Below are 27,139 nucleotides of genomic sequence, written 5' to 3' on the forward strand. Positions count from 1 at the left end.
AGCCCTAATTGTAACCCTAACCCTAATTGCAACCCTAACTCTAATTCTAACCCTAATTCTAACCCTAACCCTAAGTGCAACCCTAGCCCTAAGTGCAACCCTAGCCCTAAGTGCAACCCTAGCCCTAAGTGCAACCCTAGCCCTAAGTGCAACCCTAGCCCTAAGTGCAACCCTAGCCCTAAGTGCAACCTTAGCCCTAAGTGAAACCCTAACCCTAAGTGCAACCCTAACCCTAAGTGCAACCCTAACCCTAAGTGCAACCCTAACCCTAAGTGCAACCCTAAGTGCAACCCTATCCCTAAGTGCAACCCTAACCCTAAGTGCAACCCTAGCCCTAAGTGCAACCCTAGCCCTAAGTGCAACCCTAACCCTAAGTGCAACCCTAACCCTAACCCTAATGGAAAAACAAAAATAAATATAATTTCTGTATTTTATTATTGTCCCTACCTATGGGGGTGATAAAGGGGGGGTATTTACTATTTTTATTTTGATCACTGTGATAGAACCTATCACAGCGATCAAAATGTACCTGGAAAGAAACTGCCGGCCGGCAGAGTCGGCGGGCGCACTGCGCATGCGCCCGCCATTTTGGAAGATGGCGGCGCCCATGGAGAAGACCGAGGACTCCGGGAGGGACATCGGAGCTCGGTAAGTATGGGGGGGTGCAATCGGAGAACGGGGGGAGCAGACAGGAGGACGGAGGGGAGCATGGGACATGACAGGACGGAGAGGAGGAGATCGGTGGCGGTGGGGGGGGGCAGATCGGGGTCTCCAGCCATGGCAGATGCTATTGCAGCATCGGCCATGGCTGGATTGTAATATTTCACCATAGAAGCAGAACTAAATTAAGTGTCAGCTCTGTCAAACCACCCTCTAAAGTAGTACTGAACATAGTCATAATCTTTCAAGCTGAATTAATCCAAAATACACAATACCCGATCCCTTAACACCAATAGATCTCCTTCAGACGTCCGTGATTGCTACAATATGTAACACAGACCACTGTACATCAGTTTTGGATCTGAGTATCATCAGTCAGTTTGTGCGATCATTGTTTTATCAGTGACAAAAACACTCCTATTCATTGCAATGTTAACCCCTTAACGACTGCTGATATGCCTTATAACGGCGGCAGTTAAGGGCACTTATGCTTTAGCGCCACTATTTAATGATAAATAAGTGTATAGCACCCCCCCAGGATCGGAATTTCTCCAGGACCCCAGAGAACATGATTTGGGTCAGTTTTTACTGACCACAGTGTTGCGATCGCCGTTATTACCGGTACAACGGCGACCGAAAAAAAAAAGTCCAATTTCCCATTTAATTTCTCTCTCCTCTGATGTGAGAACACATCACAGGAGAGAGAAATGGGGTCCCCCAAACCCCTCGGTACCTCCAGAGTCCCTGCAACCCCCCACCGTGAAGTCCCGCGGGTCGCTGGCGTCTTCTTCCAAAAGAAAATGGCGGGCGCAGTGCGCCCGCTTAGATTTGGCGGCCGGCACCAAGCAACAATAGGAAATCTTTCCTATTGGTTCATTTTGATCACTGTGATAGACCCTATCACAGTGATCAAAATAACAAAAATAGTAAAAAAATCCCCCTTTATCACCCCCTTAGTAAGGAAAAATAGTAACATAAAAAAAAAGTATTTATTTCCATTTTTCCATTAGGGTTAGAGTTGGGCTAAAGTTAGGGTTGGACTAAAGTTAGGGTTGTGGTTATGGTTGGGATTACGGTTATGGTTGGGATTAGGGTTAGGGTTGTGTTGGGGTTATGGTTGGAGTTAGAATTCAGGGGTTTCCACTGTTTAGGTACATCAGGGGGTCTCCAAACGTGACATGGAACCACCATTGATTCCAGCCAATTTTGCGTTCAAAAAGTCAAATAGTGCTCCCTCCCTTCTGAGCTGTGCCGTGCGCCCAAACAGTGGCTTTCCCCCACATATGGAGTATCGGAGTACTCAGGAGAAATTGCATAACAAATTTTGTGGTCCATTTTTTTCCTGATACCCTTGTGAAAATAACAAAAATTGGTTCCAAATTAATTTTTTTGTGGATTAAGTAAAATGTTCATTTTTTCCTTCCACATTGCTTTAGTTCTCATGAAGCACCTGAAGGGTTAATAAACTTCTTGAATGAGGTTTTGAGCACCTTGAGCAGTGCAGTTTTTAGAATTGTGTCACTTTTGGGTATTTTCTGTTATGTTGAACCCCCAAACTCACTTCAAATGTGAGGTGGTCCCTAAAAAAAAATTTTTTTGTAAATTTTGTTGGAAAAATCGGTGGTCAATTTTTAACCCTTATAACGTCCTAACAAAAAAAATATGTTTCCAAAATTGTGCTGATGTAAAGTTGACATGTGGGAAATGTTACCTATTAACTATTTTGTGTGACACCACTCTCTGATTAAGGGTATAAAAATTTAAAGTTTGAAAATTGCCAAATTTCCATTTTTTTCATAAATAAACGCAAGTTATATCGAAGAAATTTTACCACTCACATGAAGTACAATATGTCACGAAAAACAATCTCCGAAACAGTGGGATACGTTGAAGTGTTCTAGAGCTATAACCTCATAAAGTGACAGTGGTCAGAACTGTAAAAATTGGCTTGGCCATTAAGTACCAAATTGGCTCTGTCACTAAAGGGTTAATAAAGGACAACACACATATTGTACAAGTATCATCTGTATGCTGGCAGTGATTTTCATGTGCCCTTAAACATTTTTTTACAGAGTTTATTTTACAGATTTTTTTTAACCCCTTCACGACTTTGCGACTTTCCATTTTTGCACTTCTTTGTTTTGCTCCCCTTCTTCCCACAGCCATAACTTTTTATTTTTCCATCAAAATGGACATGTGAGGGCTTTTACTTTTGAACACCACCATTGATTTTTCCCATATAGTGTACTGGAAAAAAATTCCAAGTGCATTGAAACTGCAAAAAAAGTGCAAGTCTACAATTGTTTTTTGGGTTTTTTATTTATCGTATTCATTAAATGCTAAAACTGACCTGCCATTATTATTCTCCAGGTCTTTACGAGTTCACATATATCAAACATGTATAAGTTCTTTTTTTTTTAAGTAAATGGTGAAAAAAAAAAATTAAAAGTTTGTAAGAAAAAAAAAAGCCATTTTAAGAGACCTGTAGAGTCTCCACTTTTCGGGATCTGGGGCAGGTAGAGGGCTTACTTTTTGCGCACTGAGCTGGCGTTTTTATTTATACAATTTTGGGGTAGATATGATGTTTTGATCACCTGTTATTGCATTTTACTTTACGTGCGGCGGCCAAAAAACGTAATTCTGGCATTTTGATCCCATTTCTTGTTATGTCATTTACTGATCGGATTAATTGTTTTTATATTTTGATACATTGGACAATTCTGAAAACAGCGATACAAAATATGTGTTTAATTGGTTTTATTTTGAATGGGGCAAAAGGGAGATGATTTAACCCCTTTCTGACATCGGACGTACTATCCCGTCGAGGTGGGGTGGGCCCGTATGACCACCGACGGGATAGTACGTCCAGCGCGATCGGCCGTGCTCACGGGGGGAGCGCGGCTGAGTGTCAGCTGACTATCGCAGCTGACATCCGGCACTATGTGCCAGGAGCGGTCACGGACCGCCCCCGGCACATAAACCCCCGGCACACTGCGATCAAACATGATCGCAGTGTTCCGGCGGTATAGGGAAGCATCGCGCAGGGAGGGGGCTCCCTGCGTGCTTCCCTGAGACCCCCGGAGCAACGCGAAATATTCACATGTGTAAAAAAATTAAAAAAAATTCCCCAAAAAAATATATATATTGTTCCTATAAATACATTTCTTTATCTAAATTAAAAAAAAAACAACAAAAGTACACATATTTAGTATCGCCGCGTCCGTAACGACCCGACCTATAAAACAGTCCCACTAGTTAACCCCTTCAGTGAACACCGCAAAAAAAAAAACCGAGGCAAAAAACAACACTTTATTATCATACCGCCAAACAAAAAGTGGAATAACACGCGATCAAAAAGACGGATATAAATAACCATGGTATCGCTGAAAACGTCATCTTGTCCCCCAAAAACGAGCCGCCATACAGCATCATCAAAGAAAAAATAAAACGTTATAGTCCTCAGAATAAAGCAATGCAAAAATAATTATTTTTTCTATAAAATAGTTTTTATCGTATAAAAGCGCTAAAACATAAAAAAATGACATAAATGATGTATCGCTGTAATCGTACTGACCCGAAGAATAAAACTGCTTTATCCATTTTACCAAAGGCGGAACGGTATAAACGCCTCCCCCAAAAGAAATTCATGAAAAGCTGTTTTTTGGTTAATCTGCCTCACAAAAATCGGAATAAAAAGCGATCAAAAAATGTCACGTGCCCGACAATGTTACCAATAAAAACGTCAACTCGTCCCGCAAAAAACAAGACCTCACATGACTCTGTGGACCAAAATATGGAAAAATTATAGCTCTCAAAATGTGGTAACGCAAAAAATATTTTTTGCAATAAAAAGCGTCTTTCAGTGTGTGATGGCTGCCAATCATAAAAATCCGCTAAAAAAACCCGCTATAAAAGTAAATCAAACCCCCCTTCATCACCCCCTTAGTTAGCAAAAAATTAAAAAATTTAAAAAATGTATTTATTTCTATTTTTCCATTAGGGTTAGGGCTAGGGTTAAGGCTACAGTTAGGGTTAGGGCTAGGGTTAAGGCTAAAGTTAGGGTTTGGATTACATTTACGGTTGGGAATAGGGTTGGGATTAGGGTTAGGGTTACCGTTGGGATTAGGGTTAGGGATGTGTTTGGATTAGGATTTCAGTTATAATTGGGGAGTTTCCACTGTTTAGGCACATCAGGGGCTCTCCAAACGCGACATGGCGTCCGATCTCAATTCCAGCCAATTCTGCGTTGAAAAAGTAAAACAGTGTTCCTTCCATTCTGAGCTCTCCCGTGCTCCCAAACAGGGGTTTACCCCAACATATGGGGTATCAACGTACTCAGGACACATTGGACAACAACTTTTGGGGTCCAATTTCTTCTGTTACCCTTGGGAAAATACAAAACTGGGGGTAAAAAATAACTTTTGTGGAAAAAAAAAAGATTTTTTATTTTCACGGCTCTGCGTTATAAACTGTAGAGAAACACTTGGGGGTTCAAAGTTCTCACAACACATCTAGAGAAGTTCCTTGGGGGGTCTAGTTTCCAATATGGGGTCACTTGTGGGGGGTTTCTACTGTTTAGGTACATTAGGGGCTCTGCAAACGCAATGTGACGCCTGCAGACCAATCCATCTAAGTCTGCATTCCAAATGACGCTCCTTCCCTTCCGGCTCTGCGTTATAAACTGTAGAGAAACACTTGGGGGTTCAAAGCTCTCACAACACATCTAGATGAGTTCCTTAGGGGGTCTACTTTCCAAAATGGAGTCACTTGTGGGGGGTTTCAATGTTTAGGCACTTCAGTGGCTCTCCAAACGCAACATAGCGTCCCATCTCAATTCCTGTCAATTTTGCATTGAAAAGTCAAACGGCACTCCTTCTCTTCTGAGCTCTCCCATGCGTCCAAACAGTGGTTTACCCCCACATATTGGGTATCAGTGTACTCAGGACAAATTGGACAGCAACTTTTGGGGTCCAATTTCTTCTCTTACCCTTGGGAAAATAAAAAATTGGGGGCGAAAAGATCATTTTTGTGAAAAAATATGATTTTTTATTTTTACGGCTCTGCATTATAAACTTCTTTGAATCACTTAATGGTTCAAAGTGCTCACCACACATCTAGATAAGTTCCTTAGGGGGTCAACTTTCCAAAATGGTGTCACTTGTGGGGGGTTTCAATGTTTAGGCACATCAGGGGCTCCCCAAACTCAACATGGCGTCCCATCTCAATTCCAGTCAATTTTGCATTGAAAAGTCAAATGGCGCTCCTTCGCTTCCGAGCTCTGCCATGCGCCCAAACAGTGGTTTACCCCCACATATGGGGTATCGGCGTACTCAGGACAAATTGTACAAAAAGTTTTGGTGTCCATTTTCTCCTGTTACCCTTGGTAAAATAAAACACAATGAAGCTGAAGTAAATTTTTTGTGAAAAAAAGATAAATGTTCATTTTTATTTAAACATTCCATGTTCGCTCATCACTACTGCTGGAGCAAATATTGGCCACTTTTTCCCTCGTAACAGGTCCTCTTTAAATGGGCATTTTTTTTAATTTTATGTTTACGGTTTGTTTCCTGCGTTACTGGCCATCTCAGCAGTCTATTGGAGTACAGTGCTCACAATTTCTTCGCTATAGAGCTCGCAAGCGCTGCTCTGAAACTAGCCAGATAACTGGATCAAGCTTTTCCCCGCTGTGCTCTCCCCCGCTGCAGAAGTAAAGCTAACTCATAACACGTGGAGTGCAGAGGGATTTCGGTCCAAACTGTCAAATCAGTTAGGAGCAAATTGTCCTACAACAACCAGGAGAGCTCCTCAAAGTTGAGAAGACCCCTTAAAATTTAGGTGTGGTCATGCATAGCATGAATAGAAAAAAAAGGAAGGTAGGTCAACACTGGAGTGATTAATGAGCAACTAGTAACATAAGCTGCCTAGGAAAAATATTAAGCACATACCCACAAGTCCACATTGACAACACTTGAAGACATCTTCGTTATGACAGGTCACATGCAGGTTTCTAACACTTTCACTTTCAAATGATAAAGGGCACTTTGTGCACAAGAACAGTTCACTCTTCTGATCATGGCCTCTCATGTGGCTTTTCCATGCATTCTGGGTCATGAACCGTTTCCCACATACCTGACATTGGTAGCGCTTTCTTACTAGACGATGGCTTTTTATGTGCTTTTCCATTGGGTCCCATTCATTCATGAAGAGGCCACAATAAAAGCAGGTGAACCCATCACCATCATTGTGGCACTGTGTATGTACTTTATAGGTGTCCTTTGTCTCAAATTCAAGTTGACATGAAGCACACTTATGACTTTTTTTGTGGCTATCGTTATCTTTGATCTGTTCAGTCGACAAGGAGGGTAGATTGGCAAGCCTTCTAATATTGCTCCTAGTTCTTACAGATTTTCTTACCAAGTTGCTTTCAGGAACTTTTGTTTCAGTTGATAAAGAGAGGGGTCTCAGGTTAGAGATGCGGTATAGACCCAGAGACAAGAGGTGCTCGCATTGAGCATCATCTTCATCTTTACTTTTGGGAGAATTAGCAGAGCTCGAAAGTGGAATGCAGTCACTTGGCATAGATTCATCCATGGGAAACTCTGACTGCTCTCCATCAAATAATGAATTCACATCACTTGCACTGACCATATTTGTACCCATATTTTGGTCCCCAAGACTCATATCACAGGACGCTGGGCTCAGAGTGTTCAACATTCTGTACAAGAAGGGCATTTTTTCCAAGTTTTCCTCGTTCTCCTTGTTTTCTTGACTCATTTCCTCTCCAATACCATAAGAATCACTTTCTTCTTGTTCAGTGCATTCTGATATCAGAGGAGTTTGATCCAGCTGATGCACGTCTGACACATGAAGACATATTTTATTTTTCAAGCTGCTGGTAAACTGGCATAGTTTGCACCTATAAACCTCCAGCAAAAATACTTCCACCAGGTTGGCTATCCTGGCATCTAAATCTTCTGCATTAGATGCATAAAAACTTGTCGCTGTAATCTCTGTGTGGATATGTAGCGTTGTTGGCGTGATTCGCTCAAATTTGTATTTCAGTTCATTCATTTTTCAAAAGAAAAGAAAACTGCCTAAAGGGAAAAAAAAAAAAAAAAGATTACGGTAATTATATGGAAAAAAATGCTGTTAACTGTTAGATCTGAAAGGTTTTAACTGTGACTGCACTCTTGTATGTGAGCCCTTAACTGTTACGAAATACAGAATTCTATTTTTTTGCGATACGCCGTAATGGTGTACAGTGATATCTACGGCAGTATTAAACTCTCACCAGATGTTGGTAACAAGTTACAACCCATCCACACAAAGAAATCAAACCATAGACGTCCATGAATTAAGTTATGTGTAACAATGAGAAATGACACAGGGAAAAGCAATGAACACTCTTACTGAAATGTAATAATTAGTACAAAAGCCTTTGTCATTTCTCATTATTACACATTCTACTCATTATTACACATAACTTAATGTATGGACATCTATTGGTTTGACTTTTTTGCCTGTGTCGATTGGATGGGTTGTTACTGACATCTGGTGAGCATTTCATGTCAATAGTACTCTTAGAATATTTACTAAAGAAACTGGTGTCGTGTTCAATACTTAATTAATCCGCTGTATATAAGCAACATAAATTGAAAAAAAGCTGCAGGGTTTGAGATCTGAAGCAAATGCTTTCAATGCAAAAAGTAACGGTAGGTGCACACGGTCGGTAATTTGAAGCTTTTGACGCAGCACATGTCTGCTGCGTCCAAAGCGCTGACGGCTATTGAATGCAGGTGATTCCGCATGTGTTCATTGAACCATGCGGATTCACCGCATCCAATACATTGTACAAGTGAAATTTATCTTGACATGCGGTCTGGAAAGACGCGCTGCATGTCCGTCTCCGCGGGTGATCCTCGGGAGTCTATGCAACCACTGTGGGCATGGGATTTCTTGAAATCCCATCCACTATGCTGTAACATCTGGACGCTGTGGGTTGGACACTGTGCAAGTACCCAGCATCCAAACCGTAGCGTTTACAGACCCTGTGCACCAACTCTAAAATGTGCAGCCAGTGCGTGAAATTTCTTACAATTTCAAACACTGTTCTGACAATATAGAGTGCAGCTTAGTATATACACACAATAGACATTTCAACTGTGGACCTGTTGAAGTGAGATCTGCTTCAATACATATGGCAGCTGATGAAATCGTCTGGTTATGCCGTGCATTTCAGCCTTTGAATAGCAAAAGATCTGCAGTAACATTCACAGTAAAGATTGCCAAATTCTGGTAGTTGGTCAAGTTATGCTGCGGATGTTTCCATAGTTCGTACATAAGATTTCTTAAAATATCATGTGCATAACATTTTATGAAAACCCAGTACATATGTGGTGAGACCATACCCTTCCTTCATTCATTGTCTTCTAAACTCAAAAGAAGGCTATGGAATCAATATGTTAACACTTTACAGGGCTAAGAGATATGCAACAGAGTTCTGATCCCTAACTCGATACTGAGAAAAATATTAAAATAAAGATTTTAGGTCAATGTCAGAGAAAAATTAAAAATGCAGACGTACTCCAGAGACGGGACATATAACCCTCACATTGAACTAATTATAACTAGGGAAGAGAGAAATGAATTAAACCAAGGGAACTGAGATAGATAACACTTCGAACTCCATTGAAGTAGGGGCCTCCTGCAGTGAACAGGTAATTGCCACAGGAGCTTTGTTTTGGGAAAAGACCGCAAGTCTGAGATTCGTTTATGCAGAGGTGAAGTACACTTTCAAACCATAGTGCTTCCTCTGATCAAAATCTTTTTAGATGTTTTGGAGCCAACGGTCAGTGATGAATAATGGGGTTTTGCATCAATCTGATATTTATGGGAGATATATTTTCTGCATTGTAGCAAAGGGACAGACATAGTGCATTCACTCACATCACCATAAGGCTGGAAGAACCTCTCCAACTTAATATAGGTCCAATGCATGATGCTATCCATGTCATGTTTCATTCCTATAGACAGGTAAAATCATGATAAGAAACATGACACCAATATCCATCGCATGGGACCTCCAGGGGCAAAAATACCCTGTAAGTTGGGGATCTGTTATGGTTCTCAATGGCAAGAGAACATAGCCCAGCATACATAGGAACTAGCTCTTGGAAGGATGGAAACTTAAACTGACCATGAACTAAACCTGCCGCACAACTAACAGTAGCCGGGTAGCGTAGCCTGCGTTTTATCCCTAGACGCCCAGCGCCGGCCGGAGGACTAACTAATCCTGGCAGAGGAAAATATAGTCCTGGCTCACCTCTAGAGAAATTTCCCCGAAAGGCAGACAGAGGCCCCCACATATATTGGCGGTGATTTAAGATGAAAATGACAAACGTAGTATGAAAATAGGTTTAGCAAAATCGAGGTCCGCTTACTAGATAGCAGGAAGACAGAAAGGGTACTTTCATGGTCAGCTGAAAACCCTATCAATACACCATCCTGAAATTACTTTAAGACTCTAGTATTAACTCATAACATCAGAGTGGCAATTTCAGATCACAAGAGCTTTCCAGACACAGAAACGAAACTGCAGCTGTGAACTGGAACAAAATGCAAAAAACAAACAAGGACAAAAGTCCGACTTAGCTGGAAGTTGTCTGGTAGCAGGAACATGCACAGAAAGGCTTCTGATTACAATGTTGACCGGCATGGAAGTGACAGAGGAGCAAGGTTAAATAGCGACTCCCACATCCTGATGGGAACAGGTGAACAGAGGGGATGATGCACACAAGTTAAATTCCACCAGTGGCCACCGGGGGAGCCCAAAATCCAATTTCACAACAGTACCCCCCCCTCAAGGAGGGGGCACCGAACCCTCACCAGAACCACCAGGGCGATCAGGATGAGCCCTATGAAAGGCACGGACCAGATCGGAGGCATGAACATCAGAGGCAGTCACCCAAGAATTATCCTCCTGACCGTATCCCTTCCATTTGACCAGATACTGGAGTTTCCGTCTGGAAACACGGGAGTCCAAGATTTTTTCCACAACGTACTCCAACTCGCCCTCAACCAACACCGGAGCAGGAGGCTCAACGGAAGGCACAACCGGTACCTCATACCTGCGCAACAATGACCGATGAAAAACATTATGAATAGAAAAAGATGCAGGGAGGTCCAAACGGAAGGACACAGGGTTAAGAATCTCCAATATCTTGTACGGGCCGATGAACCGAGGCTTAAACTTAGGAGAAGAAACCCTCATAGGGACAAAACGAGAAGACAACCACACCAAGTCCCCGACACAAAGCCGAGGACCAACCCGACGCCGGCGGTTGGCAAAAAGCTGAGTCTTCTCCTGGGACAACTTCAAATTGTCCACCACCTGCCCCCAAATCTGATGCAACCTCTCCACCACAGCATCCACTCCAGGACAATCCGAAGATTCCACTTGACCGGAGGAAAATCGAGGATGAAACCCCGAATTACAGAAAAAAGGAGACACCAAGGTGGCAGAGCTGGCCCGATTATTGAGGGCAAACTCCGCTAAAGGCAAAAAAGCAACCCAATCATCCTGATCTGCAGACACAAAACACCTCAAATATGTCTCCAAAGTCTGATTCGTCCGCTCGGTCTGGCCATTAGTCTGAGGATGGAAAGCAGACGAGAAAGACAAATCTATGCCCATCCTAGCACAGAATGCCCGCCAAAATCTAGACACAAATTGGGTTCCTCTGTCAGAAACGATATTCTCCGGAATACCATGCAAACGAACCACATTTTGAAAAAACAGAGGAACCAACTCGGAAGAAGAAGGCAACTTAGGCAGGGGAACCAAATGGACCATCTTAGAGAAACGGTCACACACCACCCAGATGACAGACATCTTCTGAGAAACAGGAAGATCCGAAATAAAATCCATCGAGATGTGCGTCCAAGGCCTCTTCGGGATAGGCAAGGGCAACAACAATCCACTAGCCCGAGAACAACAAGGCTTGGCCCGAGCACAAACGTCACAAGACTGCACAAAGCCTCGTACATCTCGTGACAGGGAAGGCCACCAGAAGGACCTTGCCACCAAATCCCTGGTACCAAAGATTCCAGGATGACCTGCCAACGCAGAAGAATGAACCTCAGAAATGACTTTACTGGTCCAATCATCAGGAACAAACAGTCTACCAGGTGGGCAACGATCAGGTCTATCCGCCTGAAAATCCTGCAAGGCCCGCCGCAGGTCTGGAGAAACGGCAGACAATATCACTCCATCCTTAAGGATACCTGTAGGTTCAGAATTACCAGGGGAGTCAGGCTCAAAACTCCTAGAAAGGGCATCCGCCTTAACATTCTTAGAACCCGGTAGGTATGACACCACAAAATTAAACCGAGAGAAAAACAACGACCAGCGCGCCTGTCTAGGATTCAGGCGTCTGGCGGACTCAAGATAAATTAAATTTTTGTGGTCGGTCAATACCACCACCTGATGTCTAGCCCCCTCAAGCCAATGACGCCACTCCTCAAAAGCCCACTTCATGGCCAAAAGCTCCCGATTCCCAATATCATAATTCCGCTCGGCGGGCGAAAATTTACGAGAAAAAAAAGCACAAGGTTTCATCACGGAGCAGTCGGAACTTCTTTGCGACAAAACCGCCCCAGCTCCGATTTCAGAAGCGTCGACCTCAACCTGAAAAGGAAGAGCAACATCAGGCTGACGCAACACAGGGGCGGAAGAAAAGCGGCGCTTAAGCTCCCGAAAGGCCTCCACAGCAGCAGGGGACCAATCAGCAACATCAGCACCCTTCTTAGTCAAATCAGTCAATGGTTTAACAACATCAGAAAAACCAGCAATAAATCGACGATAAAAGTTAGCAAAGCCCAAAAATTTCTGAAGACTCTTAAGAGAAGAGGGTTGCGTCCAATCACAAATAGCCCGAACCTTGACAGGATCCATCTCGATGGAAGAGGGGGAAAAAATGTATCCCAAGAAGGAAATCTTTTGAACCCCAAAAACGCACTTAGAACCCTTCACACACAAGGAATTAGACCGCAAAACCTGAAAAACCCTCCTGACCTGCTGGACATGAGAGTCCCAGTCATCCGAAAAAATCAGAATATCATCCAGATACACGATCATAAATTTATCCAAATAATCACGGAAAATGTCATGCATAAAGGACTGAAAGACTGAAGGGGCATTTGAAAGGCCAAAAGGCATCACCAAATACTCAAAGTGGCCCTCGGGCGTATTAAATGCGGTTTTCCACTCATCCCCCTGCTTAATTCGCACCAAATTATACGCCCCACGGAGATCTATCTTAGAGAACCACTTGGCCCCCTTTATGCGAGCAAACAAATCAGTCAGCAGTGGCAACGGATATTGATATTTAACCGTGATTTTATTCAAAAGCCGATAATCAATACACGGCCTCAAAGAGCCATCTTTCTTAGACACAAAGAAAAAACCGGCTCCTAAGGGAGATGACGAAGGACGAATATGTCCCTTTTCCAAGGACTCCTTTATATATTCTCGCATAGCAGCATGTTCAGGCACAGACAGATTAAATAAACGACCCTTAGGGTATTTACTACCCGGAATCAAATCTATGGCACAATCGCACTCCCGGTGCGGAGGTAATGAACCAAGCTTAGGTTCTTCAAAAACGTCACGATAGTCAGACAAGAATTCAGGAATCTCAGAGGGAATAGATGACGAAATGGAAACCAAAGGTACGTCCCCATGCATCCCCTTACATCCCCAGCTTAACACAGACATAGCGTTCCAGTCGAGGACTGGGTTATGAGATTGCAGCCATGGCAATCCAAGCACCAACACATCATGTAGATTATACAGCACAAGAAAGCGAACAATCTCCTGATGATCCGGATTAATTCGCATAGTTACTTGTGTCCAGTATTGTGGTTTATTACTAGCCAATGGGGTGGAGTCAATCCCTTTCAGAGGTATAGGAGTTTCAAGAGGCTCTAAATCATACCCACAGCGTTTGGCAAAAGACCAATCCATAAGACTCAAAGCGGCGCCAGAGTCGACATAGGCATCCGCGGTAATAGATGATAAAGAACAAATCAGGGTCACAGATAGAATAAACTTAGACTGAAAAGTGCCAATTGAAACTGACTTATCAAGCTTCTTAGTACGCTTAGAGCATGCTGATATAACATGAGTTGAATCACCACAATAAAAGCACAACCCATTTTTTCGTCTAAAATTCTGCCGTTCGCTTCTGGACAGAATTCTATCACATTGCATATTCTCTGGCGTCTTCTCAGTAGACACCGCCAAATGGTGCACAGGTTTGCGCTCCTGCAGACGTCTATCGATCTGGATAGCCATTGTCATGGACTCATTCAGACCCGCAGGCACAGGGAACCCCACCATAACATCCTTAACGGCATCAGAGAGACCCTCTCTGAAATTCGCCGCCAGGGCGCACTCATTCCACTGAGTAAGCACAGACCATTTACGGAATTTTTGGCAGTATATTTCAACTTCATCTTGCCCCTGAGATAGGGACATCAAGGCTTTTTCCGCCTGAAGCTCTAAATGAGGTTCCTCATAAAGCAACCCCAAGGCCAGAAAAAACGCATCCACATTGAGCAACGCAGGATCCCCTGGAGCCAATGCAAAAGCCCAATCTTGAGGGTCGCCCCGGAGCAAGGAAATCACAATCCTGACCTGCTGAGCAGGATCTCCAGCAGAGCGAGATTTCAGGGACAAAAACAACTTGCAATTATTTTTGAAATTTTGAAAGCAAGATCTATTCCCCGAGAAAAATTCAGGCAAAGGAATTCTAGGTTCAGATATAGGAACATGAACAACAAAATCTTGTAAATTTTGAACTTTCGTGGTGAGATTATTCAAACCTGCAGCTAAACTCTGAATATCCATTTTAAACAGGTGAACACAGAGCCATTCCAGGATTAGAAGGAGAGAGAGAGAGGAAGGCTGCAATATAGGCAGACTTGCAAGTGATTCAATTGAAAGCACACTCAGAACTGAAGGGGAAAAAAAAAAAAAAATTTCAGCAGACTTCTTTTTTCTCTCCTTTCTCTGCCAATTAATTTAACCCTTTGTGGGCCGGTCAAACTGTTATGGTTCTCAATGGCAAGAGAACATAGCCCAGCATACATAGGAACTAGCTCTTGGAAGGATGGAAACTTAAACTGACCATGAACTAAACCTGCCGCACAACTAACAGTAGCCGGGTAGCGTAGCCTGCGTTTTATCCCTAGACGCCCAGCGCCGGCCGGAGGACTAACTAATCCTGGCAGAGGAAAATATAGTCCTGGCTCACCTCTAGAGAAATTTCCCCGAAAGGCAGACAGAGGCCCCCACATATATTGGCGGTGATTTAAGATGAAAATGACAAACGTAGTATGAAAATAGGTTTAGCAAAATCGAGGTCCGCTTACTAGATAGCAGGAAGACAGAAAGGGTACTTTCATGGTCAGCTGAAAACCCTATCAATACACCATCCTGAAATTACTTTAAGACTCTAGTATTAACTCATAACATCAGAGTGGCAATTTCAGATCACAAGAGCTTTCCAGACACAGAAACGAAACTGCAGCTGTGAACTGGAACAAAATGCAAAAAACAAACAAGGACAAAAGTCCGACTTAGCTGGAAGTTGTCTGGTAGCAGGAACATGCACAGAAAGGCTTCTGATTACAATGTTGACCGGCATGGAAGTGACAGAGGAGCAAGGTTAAATAGCGACTCCCACATCCTGATGGGAACAGGTGAACAGAGGGGATGATGCACACAAGTTCAATTCCACCAGTGGCCACCGGGGGAGCCCAAAATCCAATTTCACAACAGGGATCTAATAAAATTCTAAAAGACCTAGCACATCCCACAACCAGCAACCACACGAGCTTATCAAGGGGAGGTATGTGGGCGTAGCCTTGAACTAATAAAATTGAAAGTTTGGGTCTCTGTCTTTGCTCATTCAGGAAGACATGAGTTTGCTGTGAGAGTGTTTCGTTTTCCTAATCAGAGTGCTTCACTCCATAAAGATAAGAGCCACTCCTGCAATATCAGGCTTAGTAATTCTCTTTTGTTATTCCTTTTTATTTTATGTAATTGTATATCGTATTGTTTTGCTTGCATTTTGCATCATATTTGTATTTTTTTTTTTTATAAACACTACCTACCTTTCTGGATTAAATATATAAAATGTATTAGCTCTATTCCTCTTGCTCTGTAAACCGCACCCCTGAAGCCATACACTACCTGTAACGGGTGTCCAGTCGACCTGCATAAACGACTGGTTGTGGCAGCTAGTAGGGGTTCCTTTTTATGTTATTGTGGAGCTGGCAACGACCGTACCAGGATATATATTAGTGATGAGCGAATGTGCCTGGATAAGACGTTATCCAAACATGCTTATATTTTAACAGAGTGTCTTCAGCGTGCACAAAAAATACGTTCTGAGTCCCTGTGACTGCATGTCTCACGGCTGTTAGACAGCCGCAACACATGCAGGGATTTCCCGCTTGTTAGGCAATCCCTGCATGTGTTGTGGCTGTTAGACAGCCATGAGACATGCAGCCGTGGGGTCTCGAACATAGTTTTCAAGCATAATTTTGAGCATGTCGAAGACACTCGGTTAGCATATGAACATGCTTGGGTAATGCCTTAGCCAAGCATGTTTGCTCATCACTAATATATATCTTTTTCATGTTTTGGAATCGGGGAAGTATATAGCATATGCTCAGTGTGAGTTCCCCACAGAGAAACGCATGTCCGTTTTTGATCAGAGACACAGGTCAAAGTTACCCAGATAAATCTAAGGGACTGTGAAAATCATGGACACCACATGAATGGCATCAGTCTGCTATCCATGTGCTAACTGTGATTAGAGCACCACTCCAGCGTTTGTTTTTCTTTTATATTGCAGCGCTGGAGCGGTGCCACTAATCTAAGTCACGGGCACCTCGTCTCATATTCACCAGCTACAGTCTTCTGTTATGGGAACTGCTCCACCCGGTTTCCAGAAGTTTGTGACCTGTCGAATTGCTCCAATGTTTGCTGGTGCGATCCTGAAGTCACAACTCACTGCAAGTCTATGAGAGCCAGAACAAAGCTCTAATAGACTAGCAGTGTGAACTTGTCACCATTACCTCTGACTTCTGAGCAGTTAGAAGTTGCGGTCATAAGATGAAGGCACCAGAAACGGTTGAACATTGCGGCTGGTAAGTATAATACTAGATTCAAGGAACTTAGATTATTTGCACCACTCAAGCGATAGATGAAATAAAAAAAAAAAAATGCTGGAGTGTTGATTTAAAGAAGCTGTTATGATAGTGCAGCAACTTACTCGGGAAAAATAAGTAACACACCGGCACTCAGACCGAGCGTTCAGCTACATAGCAATACATGCAGCGGCACACTCCGGTCCTGAGTGCCGGTGTTCTGAAATTTGTCGGCATGTCGTAGATAGTAGGGATGGGCGAGGCTACGGAGTCACGTGGCGCAAACTGACCAATCACGGCCAAGCAACAGCTGAAGATGCAGGGTGGAGAGAAGAGGAGCTCTGGGCGGCAACATGCCTGAAAATTTCAGGGACGGGCGTGAGTATGGCACCTGGGGGCCTGGTTAAAACCACAATAGTGAGGGAGGGGGCGTGACAAAGGGAGGGGGGCGTTACTATGCTCAGAAATTTCAGGGCGTCTTCATTTCTGCAAAGGGGGGTGATTAAAGCAGCGGGGAGTGACTACATGCCGAGAAGGGGAGTGTATACATGCCCAGAAATTTCACCAGAGGGCGTGATTAAGGCAGGGGGGAGTATATACATGCCCAGGAAGGAATTGAACACTCAGGACAGATAGCCGAGAGGAGAAAAGCAGTTATGGAGGACGCTACGGCGGTGAGTGCGCTACGACTGCGATCATCGCTCCATCTGAATGAGCCCCTATCTCATCTCTCTCTGTGAATGTGCCCCTATGGTAGTGACTGTGATCATAGCTCCATGTGAACTGGTTTATGGGGGAGAATTTATTCTGCGCAATAAATGTCATGCGGGCTATTAATGGTGGTCTGCACGTGCGCATTTCTGCTTACGGGGTACTATGGGGTGTCTTAGGGTGCAGGTGCTATTACAGGAGTTTAAAGGGTGTCGTTATTGTATTATTAACACTTATTGCAGATAGCTGAGAGGGGGTCGGAGAAAGGGGGAGAGGTGGGTGTGTTTTCCCAGATCTTCCTGGATCTTTCTGGAAAGATCAGAACTGCGGAGAAAGGGGGAGAGGTGGGTGTGTTTTCCCAGATCTTCCTGGATCTGTCTGGAAAGATCATAACTGCGGAGAAAGGGGGAGAGGTGGGTGTGTTTTCCCAGATCTTCCTGGATCTTTCTGGAAAGATCAGAACTGCGGAGAAAGGGGGAGAGGTGGGTGTGTTTTCCCAGATCTTCCTGGATCTTTCTGGAAAGATCAGAACTTTATTGATGTCTGTCGACCCCCTGATACATCAATACACCTCTGGACAAATCAATACACACCTCAACACTTCCCTACATCCACCAACACATCAATACACTTTGCCCGGAGCAGGATCGGTCAGTATTTCACTCTCACGGGCAAGAGAACGCTCAGTGTAAAGTAGGTCTAATGTCATTTACACCAAAAAGTGTTAAAACTGTGTTTCTTTTAGACGGCTGGTGTTAGTCTGCTTCTGTTCTTTGTGGAGTGGATGCTCTATGTATGAGACCTGCAATATTCCTCTATGGCCCCATCACCACCATGTGCTGGATTTTACGAAATTGTCGTATAGTCAGGTCACTAAGTATTTACACAAATTTTTATTGTGGTTAAACCTGTGTCTCAAAACCTATACAGTAAATTTTTTTTAGAAAGGGCTCGTATAAGGTATCTCATTATAATAATTACATATCGACTTATAGGCATCAGTCTGCGCGTATATTACAACATATATGAAGTCACTTCTTAATGTAGCCTTTTGGATGTATGTGACATATATTATGTTTTCCAGGTGCGATGCAAGTACAGAAAATATTTGAGTTTTTATACTCCACACTGTGAAGTTATTAACTCATAACATTTATTTTTATAAGTATTGTTGTGTTAGTAATACATCCTTTTGTTTATATTACCTTGTCAATTTTTTTTTTTTCAACACCTTGTTTTTAGTCATGGTGGAGAAATATACTAGCATGTTTAACTTCCTCTTCACGGGACACTTTCCTGAACATTACACATCAAAACAGCGATATCAACTAAAAAAGCATGCAGACAATTTTACAATAAGGGGTAAGTATCCGAAATCTGTCTGATCTTGTTGGCTTTATATATTTACATGTGGAGTTAACCTTTTTTATAATTTTGTTTCCAGATGGTCAGCTGTTCTTCAGTCATCGTTTGGTGGTTAAAACTCCAGAGCAGGCACGGAAGATCTTCGAACAATTCCATTCGTCTCCACTGGGAGGACATGGTGGATTTGTTAAAACTCTATCTGCAATATCTACAAGGTTTTTTTGGAAAGGAATGTCTGTCGATATTCAACAATGGGTAAATATTTATTGTAAAAATAATTGGTTTGTTTCTACAAATTTATCACAGATTGATATACCACCAGTAGCAGGACAAGTATAATGGCCCCTTCACAAGAGTGTTTTGGTTTGTGCAGTAGTATAAACCCATTTAATTCAATGGCCCTCTGTTAATGAGAGCTTCCCTGCTATGTTTTTAAATAAAACATAGCAAGCAATGTTTCTCTGCGTTTTTACCCAAGACCATGCCAATACTGGTTAATGTCCCTTTGGTAACTTAAAAGAACAACTGTGTCTTTTTTTTTAACGTTATTCATAGAAAGCACCACCCACACATAAGGCTACATTCACATGGACATGAGTTAGATTGGGTAATTAGGACCCTAAAAATCATCACATATGGCCCCCAAAACCTTCAAGATTCCTAACACATGCGTAGCAATGAATAGCTTTTACATACATGAATCATACACTGACTTTTTAAGGGTCTGTCCACATGGCCGTTATTTTAAGCGTGTTATTTTGTTTTTCGCGAATAATGCAAGAATTTCCTGCAAAAAAGCCAAAAATAGTCAAACACAATGCAAGTCAACAGGAGTGTTCCCATTGCCTTGCAATCAAATGCATTGCGTTCAATGTGCACGCAAAATCACGGATATTCTAACGCAATGCCAGCTCTGCGTTGCGTCACAAAAACATCTGCGCACGATGCTAAATTTGGTGAGGTTGCGTGTTTTGGTGGCCAGATATGCGGCTGTTTTCATATACTGACACGCGCGACAACCCCCTCTGCCGTGGTTCCTCTTTACCCGGAAGTGTCTGTGTGTTCGTTCTGTGCATGTGCGCGCATGACGTAGCGTCCAATGGCGTCATGCATGCGCACTTATACCCGTGGTCGCGGCGGTGAGTTCACAAAACCGATTTTCATTTTTATGTGGGAACATAAAAACGATAGTCTCTACTAGTTTTATGCCTTTTAAGGCACACAGAAGTAAAAAAAGTAGACAAAAATTTATGTATTAATATCTGGCGATGCGTTATGCATCCGGCAGATAACGTGTGGTAATTCATGGATATTCAAAGGACCAGATTCTGCATAAATTTCACCGCCTGTCTGAACGTGGCCTCTCGAAAGTGATCTTATTCATGTTTTCTCATATAAAATCAGGAATTACAGCAGCATGCTGTGTGACAACGCTTCTTAAAAATGCTGCATTTTCACACAGTCCTAGTGTGAACGGTGCCTAACTCTCGCAATCGTCAACCTTTCAAAAATCCTTCCTAGTAGCCTTGAAGGTTGCATTTGTGAACAAGACAGTTGCTGATGCATTTTTTGAGACGACATTTAAATAAAGTGTTAAATTAAAAAGTATTCACCTTTTTTGAAAGTTCCAAAAATATTAAAATAATTATCTACAGATTAAAGAGTGTGACGTCTGTCAAAAGGTTGGAAGGCCCTTAATCGCTCCACAATCCTTGGATTGTATAAAGGTAAAAAATTTGGTGGATATTAGTTTAGTAATATGTAAAAACTGTGTCATATTAATTTCCTTCTTTTGAAATTAGGTTTCCTCGGTTTGGGAGCTGGTGGGAATTGACCTTACTGGTCCTTTTCCACAAACCAAAGATGGCTTTCAGTACATACTGACTGCTACGGATTACTTCTCTAAGTGGGTGGAGGCTTTTCCGTTAAAAACAAAATCTGCAGCAGAGGTGGGGCGCCATCTTTGTTCTATGATTTATCGCCACGGCTGCCCCAAAAGGATACTTTCGGATCAGGGCAGAGAATTTGTAAACACAGTGAGTACAATTTACTTGTCCATGTCTTTCTTTTTACATTTTGTTTTTATATATAATTGATTGTATACATAATAGTCTTGCCATTGTGGTGTGGTATCACATTCTAAACTTTGATTTACAAGCTCAACCAGCGCATGTGCGAAATGTTACAAATAGAGAGGAGCGTTACTGCTGCGTACCACCCACAGACGAATGGTTTAGATGAAAAAACAAACCACACAATAAAGCGGTAAGTACAAAATTTTATACAGTGTATACTACATTCATGCGTATGTGTTTTGATTAGCTGACGAATTGTAGAATATAGAGTTCTTTCATGAAAATTATTTGTAGATGAAAGCGATGCTCCTGAACAAAAATGTTTTCTTCCAAACCATATTCACTGCTTCCATTACAGTCTCTACTGCATCTGCTGACTATAGGCACTTTACTCGATCATCTGATGTGTTTTTTATTTATTTATTTTTTTATTTTTTAGAGCACTTGCTAAATTGGTCAACGAAAAACAAGACGATTGGGACGTGTATTTGGACGCCACTCTTTTTTCCATTCGATCAAAGATGCAAACTACCACAAAATACTCCCCATTTAGAATAATGTATGGTAGAGAGGCTGTCTTCCCTGTTGAAGTTCCTGTGGAACTGCCAGTGAGTTTTTTTGTTTTTAGTATTTTGTTTAGAATTTAGTTTGTTTATGTTTTCCTAAACAAAAAATTTAAAAATGTCAATTTTTTTAGGCACTTTCTAAACCTTTTTTCAAAAGCTTTGCTAAATTTTAATTTCCACAGCTTTCCACTATCATCCTGCCTAAAGCAGAGGAATACACGTCGTTGCTGAAGAAAACTTTGATGGCTAAAGACAGAGAGACCGTGGCCCAAAATATTGCCATCAGCCAGCAGAAACAGAGGAAGAAACATGATGTCAAAGTCATGAAGAAATACAAGGGTGTTACATACAGCATTGGGGATGAGGTCCTGCTTCTTAATTCCAGAAAACGTGGAAGAAAAGGAGGAAGGTTGGAACCCGACTTTAGTGGGCCCTACATAATCCAGAAGAAGCACGGAAAAGTGTTGAAATTGGCCAATTCAGCAGGCATGCCTCTGAAACAGAAGGTCAACCAGGACCAAATAAAGCCATATCTTAGGAAAACATTTCCAGAAAATGAGGAGGGACGGGCAATCAAGACTTCGGATGACATCACCAAAAGTCCATCCATTGTGCCTACTAATATTCCAGCTCTTAACACTACTTCTCAACTTGTGGTAAGTATTAACCCCCCCCCCACCACCAAAATAAATTTCCTATATAGCACATGTATCAATAATAAAAATTGTTGTGTTAGTTCTTACAATGTAACATTTGTCTTTACAGTTTTAATTCCATTTATAAATAAAAATTACTTTTTATTAATTTGTTATAGCCAACATCTTTAAATGTCAAGGAAACTTTACAAGAACAAGGTAGCATTTAATTTGTATCATGTTTGCAAGCAGACCACGTTGGTCTGCTTGTTAGTTAAATAAATATTTCGTCAGTGCCCTGTTGGCCCATCGTTTTTCAAGTTGTTGGCCCTGTTGGCCTTTTTATTTAATTTTAGCCATCTTTGTTTGGATAGGAGGTAGGGTGTAAGAAAACATTTCTTATTAAAGAAAGGGTCTATTATATATAAATAAATATATATATAGATATATATATATATATATATATATATATATATATATATATATATGACAAAAAGTAAGATAGTTCCAGGTTGAGCTATCAATTTATCCGATCATTAAACTGAATCATACCCTACTTTTTTTTTTTATTATTATAGATTTTATTCCTAAAAAAAATATGTAAATTATTTATTACCTAAATTATTTAAGTAATAGATTTAAAGGGTTGCCTATTTACACAACTCCAAGAAGTAAAATTAAGCAGTTATCAGACAATTACAAGAAAAAAAAAAAAAAAACACACAAATTGTGGATGAAGCTTGCTTCTCAGATAATAAATAACAAACATGTTAGAAAAAAAGATGTTGTAAAGGGTATCAGACCTTTATTTTTTAAAAGTCCTGATAAAATGGCCCTCAGGAATACTCAACGTGGCCCCGATTCCTGCAACGTTCCGAGGACACGTTCTCCTGCTGCTTCCGTGTACCGGCGCGTGTTGTTAGCGTTGAGCGCCCCTCCATTAAAATTAATAGGGCGCGCTCCTGCTTGCCTGCGAATCCATCTATTGAATGGTCGTATTTGCAGGCGAGCGGGGGCGCTCCACATTCACTTCAATGGAGGCGCACTCACCGCTCACAACATGCGTCGGGAACCGAAAAGCTGCCAACAGCAGGAAAACACGGCCTCGGAGCGGCGCGAGTCCAGGGCCAAGGATGACTATTCCTGTGGCCCTGTGTATCATTACTTTTAACCAAAAAAAAAAAAAAAAAATCAATGGGACGGAGCACATGGGTGGTAGGTGAGTAGCAACTAGATCTCGAACCTCGGACGTGTGTCCCTATAGCACCTTATGGTTTAACTCCAGTCACATTGCCTTATGGCTGTGGCCACATAAGTACGCTATGGTTAACGGCACGTGCTTAATTTTCACATAGGTTTATGTGTTGACGAGAGCCCACAACTGTAGATCTAACTGCGGCCACTGAAGCCCATGTGGAAGCAAAATAACAACACTTGATTGTAACTGCTGTTATTTCCTATTTTTTCTATGGCCCACAGTCAAAACAATTTGGACTTCATTTGATGATCAGGCATTGTTAGGAGCGGTAGGATCATATAACTTGTATGTCTCCTCGTTTCATTCTCTACATGGGACTGGCTGGATTTGTGACGAGGTAAGACAGTACAGTTTTGCACTATTGCTTTGTATTTTTAGTTGATTTTACATTTCAGTTATGTGTTAGGAAATATATGTATATTTTTGATTCATTAATCACAAAAAAAATTTCCCTATGTTAAGGTCATTGATGCATACCTCCACCACCTCAAGACAGAACATCAGGAAAGTTTCACTTACATTTTTTTTCCAAATTAAACAATATTTTGAAAATTTACGACTGCTGAATAATTGTGCAAAATTCATATAATTTCAGGACTCAATATATTCGATGTGCTGCGTCACAGCAACAGAATTATTCTATGGACAACGCCGCGGTCTTTCTAAGGTTAACGATTTAGCAATAATTATTTTATTTTACACTACCCTTTATACAGTCATATTATTAAATAATTTTTTCTACCATTTGAGATGCCGACCCCATGTGAAGACATATGGCTATGCCCCTTCAATGTTGGAGCACACTGGGTTTTAGTGGTATGTACCACCATAGTTCTGTGTTTTATTTATATATATATATATATATATATATAAAAAATTTTTGTGTACTTTTGTTATTTTCAACATCGTTATGGTGGCACAATGACCACTGCGGTATCGACAGCTTTGTGCTGTTTATTTTTCAGAACTATTACAGCTTACTGCTGCGTAGCATTTGTGTTGTGCCACCACAAACACAATCCAGGGTCCAGGAGTCGCCTTTCTAATTTTTAGAAAAAAAAAGGCCTTTACTCAAGGGGCAGGTTAGGAGTAGAGATGAGCTGATCGAACTCGAACATGTTTGATTTCCAAACATTTAGATCGCACATTGTTCTAAATGTTCGGTTCAAGCATGTTCGAGAATTGTATTGGTGTAGAATCAAACATCCGAACAATGTTCGGATGTCCGATTGCATCATGGCCGCTGGCAAGGGAATGTTCCCTTTTTTTTAAAAAAGTGCACATACCCTCGCTGTGTCATACTCACCTCCGCCCTGGGTCACGCGCCGATCTGAGGCCTCCTTCTCCCGCTGCCGCCGTTACTTCCGGGTATCGGCGGGAGCTGGGAGACGTGACCACGCCTCCATGCGGGCCAGATTGGCTGTGCGTGATCGCATCATCGCGCATGCGCGATCACGTTTGCGATCGTGTCATTTTGTTTGTGATCGCGATCACACTGCGCATGCGCGAGTGTTCGATTTCTGTTCGATTGCGGAATGGAACAGAAATAGAACCGAATCCGAAAAATAAATGTTCAGCTCAAAGTTCTTATCGCACCAAACATTTTTATGTTCGCTCATCTCTAGTGAGGAGCTGTACTGATGTAGCCACTCCAGTGAATGCTTGTAGGCCTAACAGAGACGTCATATGACTCAGTTGTCTGACGTGTCACATGAGGACTTTTCGATTACTGTTTACCAGACGTGCACAATACAATGCAGCATAGGGCAGTGTAGTTACATAAATATTTATCAATATTTATTTTCTGTTTAAAATAACACCTAATTATTTGTTTAGTATTGAATGGCTCCTTCAGTTGTGCGTATGAGTCCCATTTGAAAGATAGCTGCAGCCCTATGCCACGACTGCTAAGGGTATTGCTCCTACTGATTTCATATGATTTAGGTTTTACTGCGTTTGCCGCTGTGTATAACGCCTGCATATGCAGGCCACAGTGGTAATCAAACATGTTCCATTATCATGGTGTAATTGTCAAGCTTCTAATTAGGGGTTAGGGTGGACCGAAAAAACAAAAGGTGGATCAGAACCTCAGACTACCAGTCAGCGAATGTCGGCACAACTCCTTAAATGAAATGTTGTTACTACCTCTGAAGTCTGGCCTTTAACACAGCGTTCACAAGCATTTGTACACACTGTCATTTTCAGCATAATCACCTTTTGAAGTATTAATCAATTACTACACAGACTACGTCTACAGTATTGCTGTGTATAACATCCTTTTTTTTCTTTTTAAATATTAATGAAGATAATTCTAAAATCACAGAAGGTTTTGCTATTTATTGACCCAATGGGGAACGAAACAAATTATGTAGCAACAGTGATTCAAAATTGGAGGTAAGTACAGTTTTCAGTCGCACAACTATCATTGCCCGATTACAGGTGATCTTAATACAAATCTTTTATCTTCCTTACCACAGTACTCATGCAAATTATCTTTCCCCGTATATTCGCTGGTGCGCTAATGTGAAGATACAGCCTAACACTCCTCCAAATGATGGCATCGCGTGGCTGTCTGCAAGACAAATACCCACTAATCGATATGTGTCATGCTATAGCTCTGCACCAGCACAATTCTGATTCCGTTCTATAATGCACAATTTTTTTAAAAACAGCCCAAGAACGCACCTCAATTGCGGTCTATGTGAACGCACGAACGTAGATTTTCATTGCGCCGCCGTCATCAGCAGGCTGTTTTTCTTCATATGTGCACCATTAAACAGTCGTTGACCAGGCTTCTGGATAATTGTGGGTAGAGCAGAGGAAAGGGAATAAAATTTAAAAAACAAAAAAACTATTTTAATGTTTATGAATAGGTGCTGATTAAAACAAACTGTTTTAATTGATCACACGTTGAAGGTTATTGAAATTAGTTGGGCCTTTTTCTAAAATATAAACGCATTAACTACACATACACAGTTCACTTCAGTATAATAAAGGGACACACAAAAATATGTGGTTATTAAATTTTTTTTAATAAAATGTATAACATTGCAATAACATTGTCATTGCGATGAAAGGGAGCAGAAAAAGTAAGGCTAAGTTCATAGTGGAACATTGACCACCAAAATGGACATATCAGTAATTGGTGCCGCATTCCTGGGTCAAAGTGCAGTGCGGTATCCTGCCATAGGCACCTAAGGGTTCGAGTTGTTTCCGATAGTGCAATTGGAAATTTCTCAGGCACTATCAGGGCTACGGAAAACACAGGCAGCCTGTTCTAATTTTTTTCTGAAATTCTGCAGCAGGAACATTAACGTAGATGTAATGAAGTTGATAACCGTAGCCGTGCACATACATGTATTATGATTAGGTTCATGACTTCCGAGTTATTAACGCATCCTGAAATACACTTAAGTGAACAATCACAATTGTGCAAATAGTCACAGGGGTTAGTTGAATGTGACATGACTTAACATTTGCATTGCCAAGGTGCCTTTACGGATGCGGCTATTTAGTAGCAATGCTTGAAAAAATCAAGCATTAACACAGAATAAGTTTCGGGGAAAAAAAAACATTTAGTCAAGGGCCTTTTTCGTGGAAAAAACACCAATATGAATGTAGCCTAATACATAATTAAAGCCATTTAAAAAA

The 27,139-nt window shown here is 41.7% G+C and overlaps 1 protein-coding gene across 1 annotated transcript in view; it reads right to left on the reverse strand.

The window, feature by feature from the left end:
* Positions 1-27,139, reverse strand: part of LOC143782402 (uncharacterized) — a 106,364-nt gene that overhangs the window by 66,130 nt on the left and 13,095 nt on the right. The window contains exon 2 of the mRNA XM_077269803.1: positions 6,606-7,754. Coding sequence (XP_077125918.1) covers positions 6,606-7,731 — 1,126 coding nt within the window. The 5' untranslated portion in view covers positions 7,732-7,754. The remainder of the gene's footprint in view (positions 1-6,605; positions 7,755-27,139) is intronic.

Source organism: Ranitomeya variabilis, chromosome 6, assembly GCF_051348905.1.
Source record: "Ranitomeya variabilis isolate aRanVar5 chromosome 6, aRanVar5.hap1, whole genome shotgun sequence".
In the NCBI taxonomy this organism is placed as follows: Eukaryota; Metazoa; Chordata; class Amphibia; order Anura; family Dendrobatidae; genus Ranitomeya; species Ranitomeya variabilis.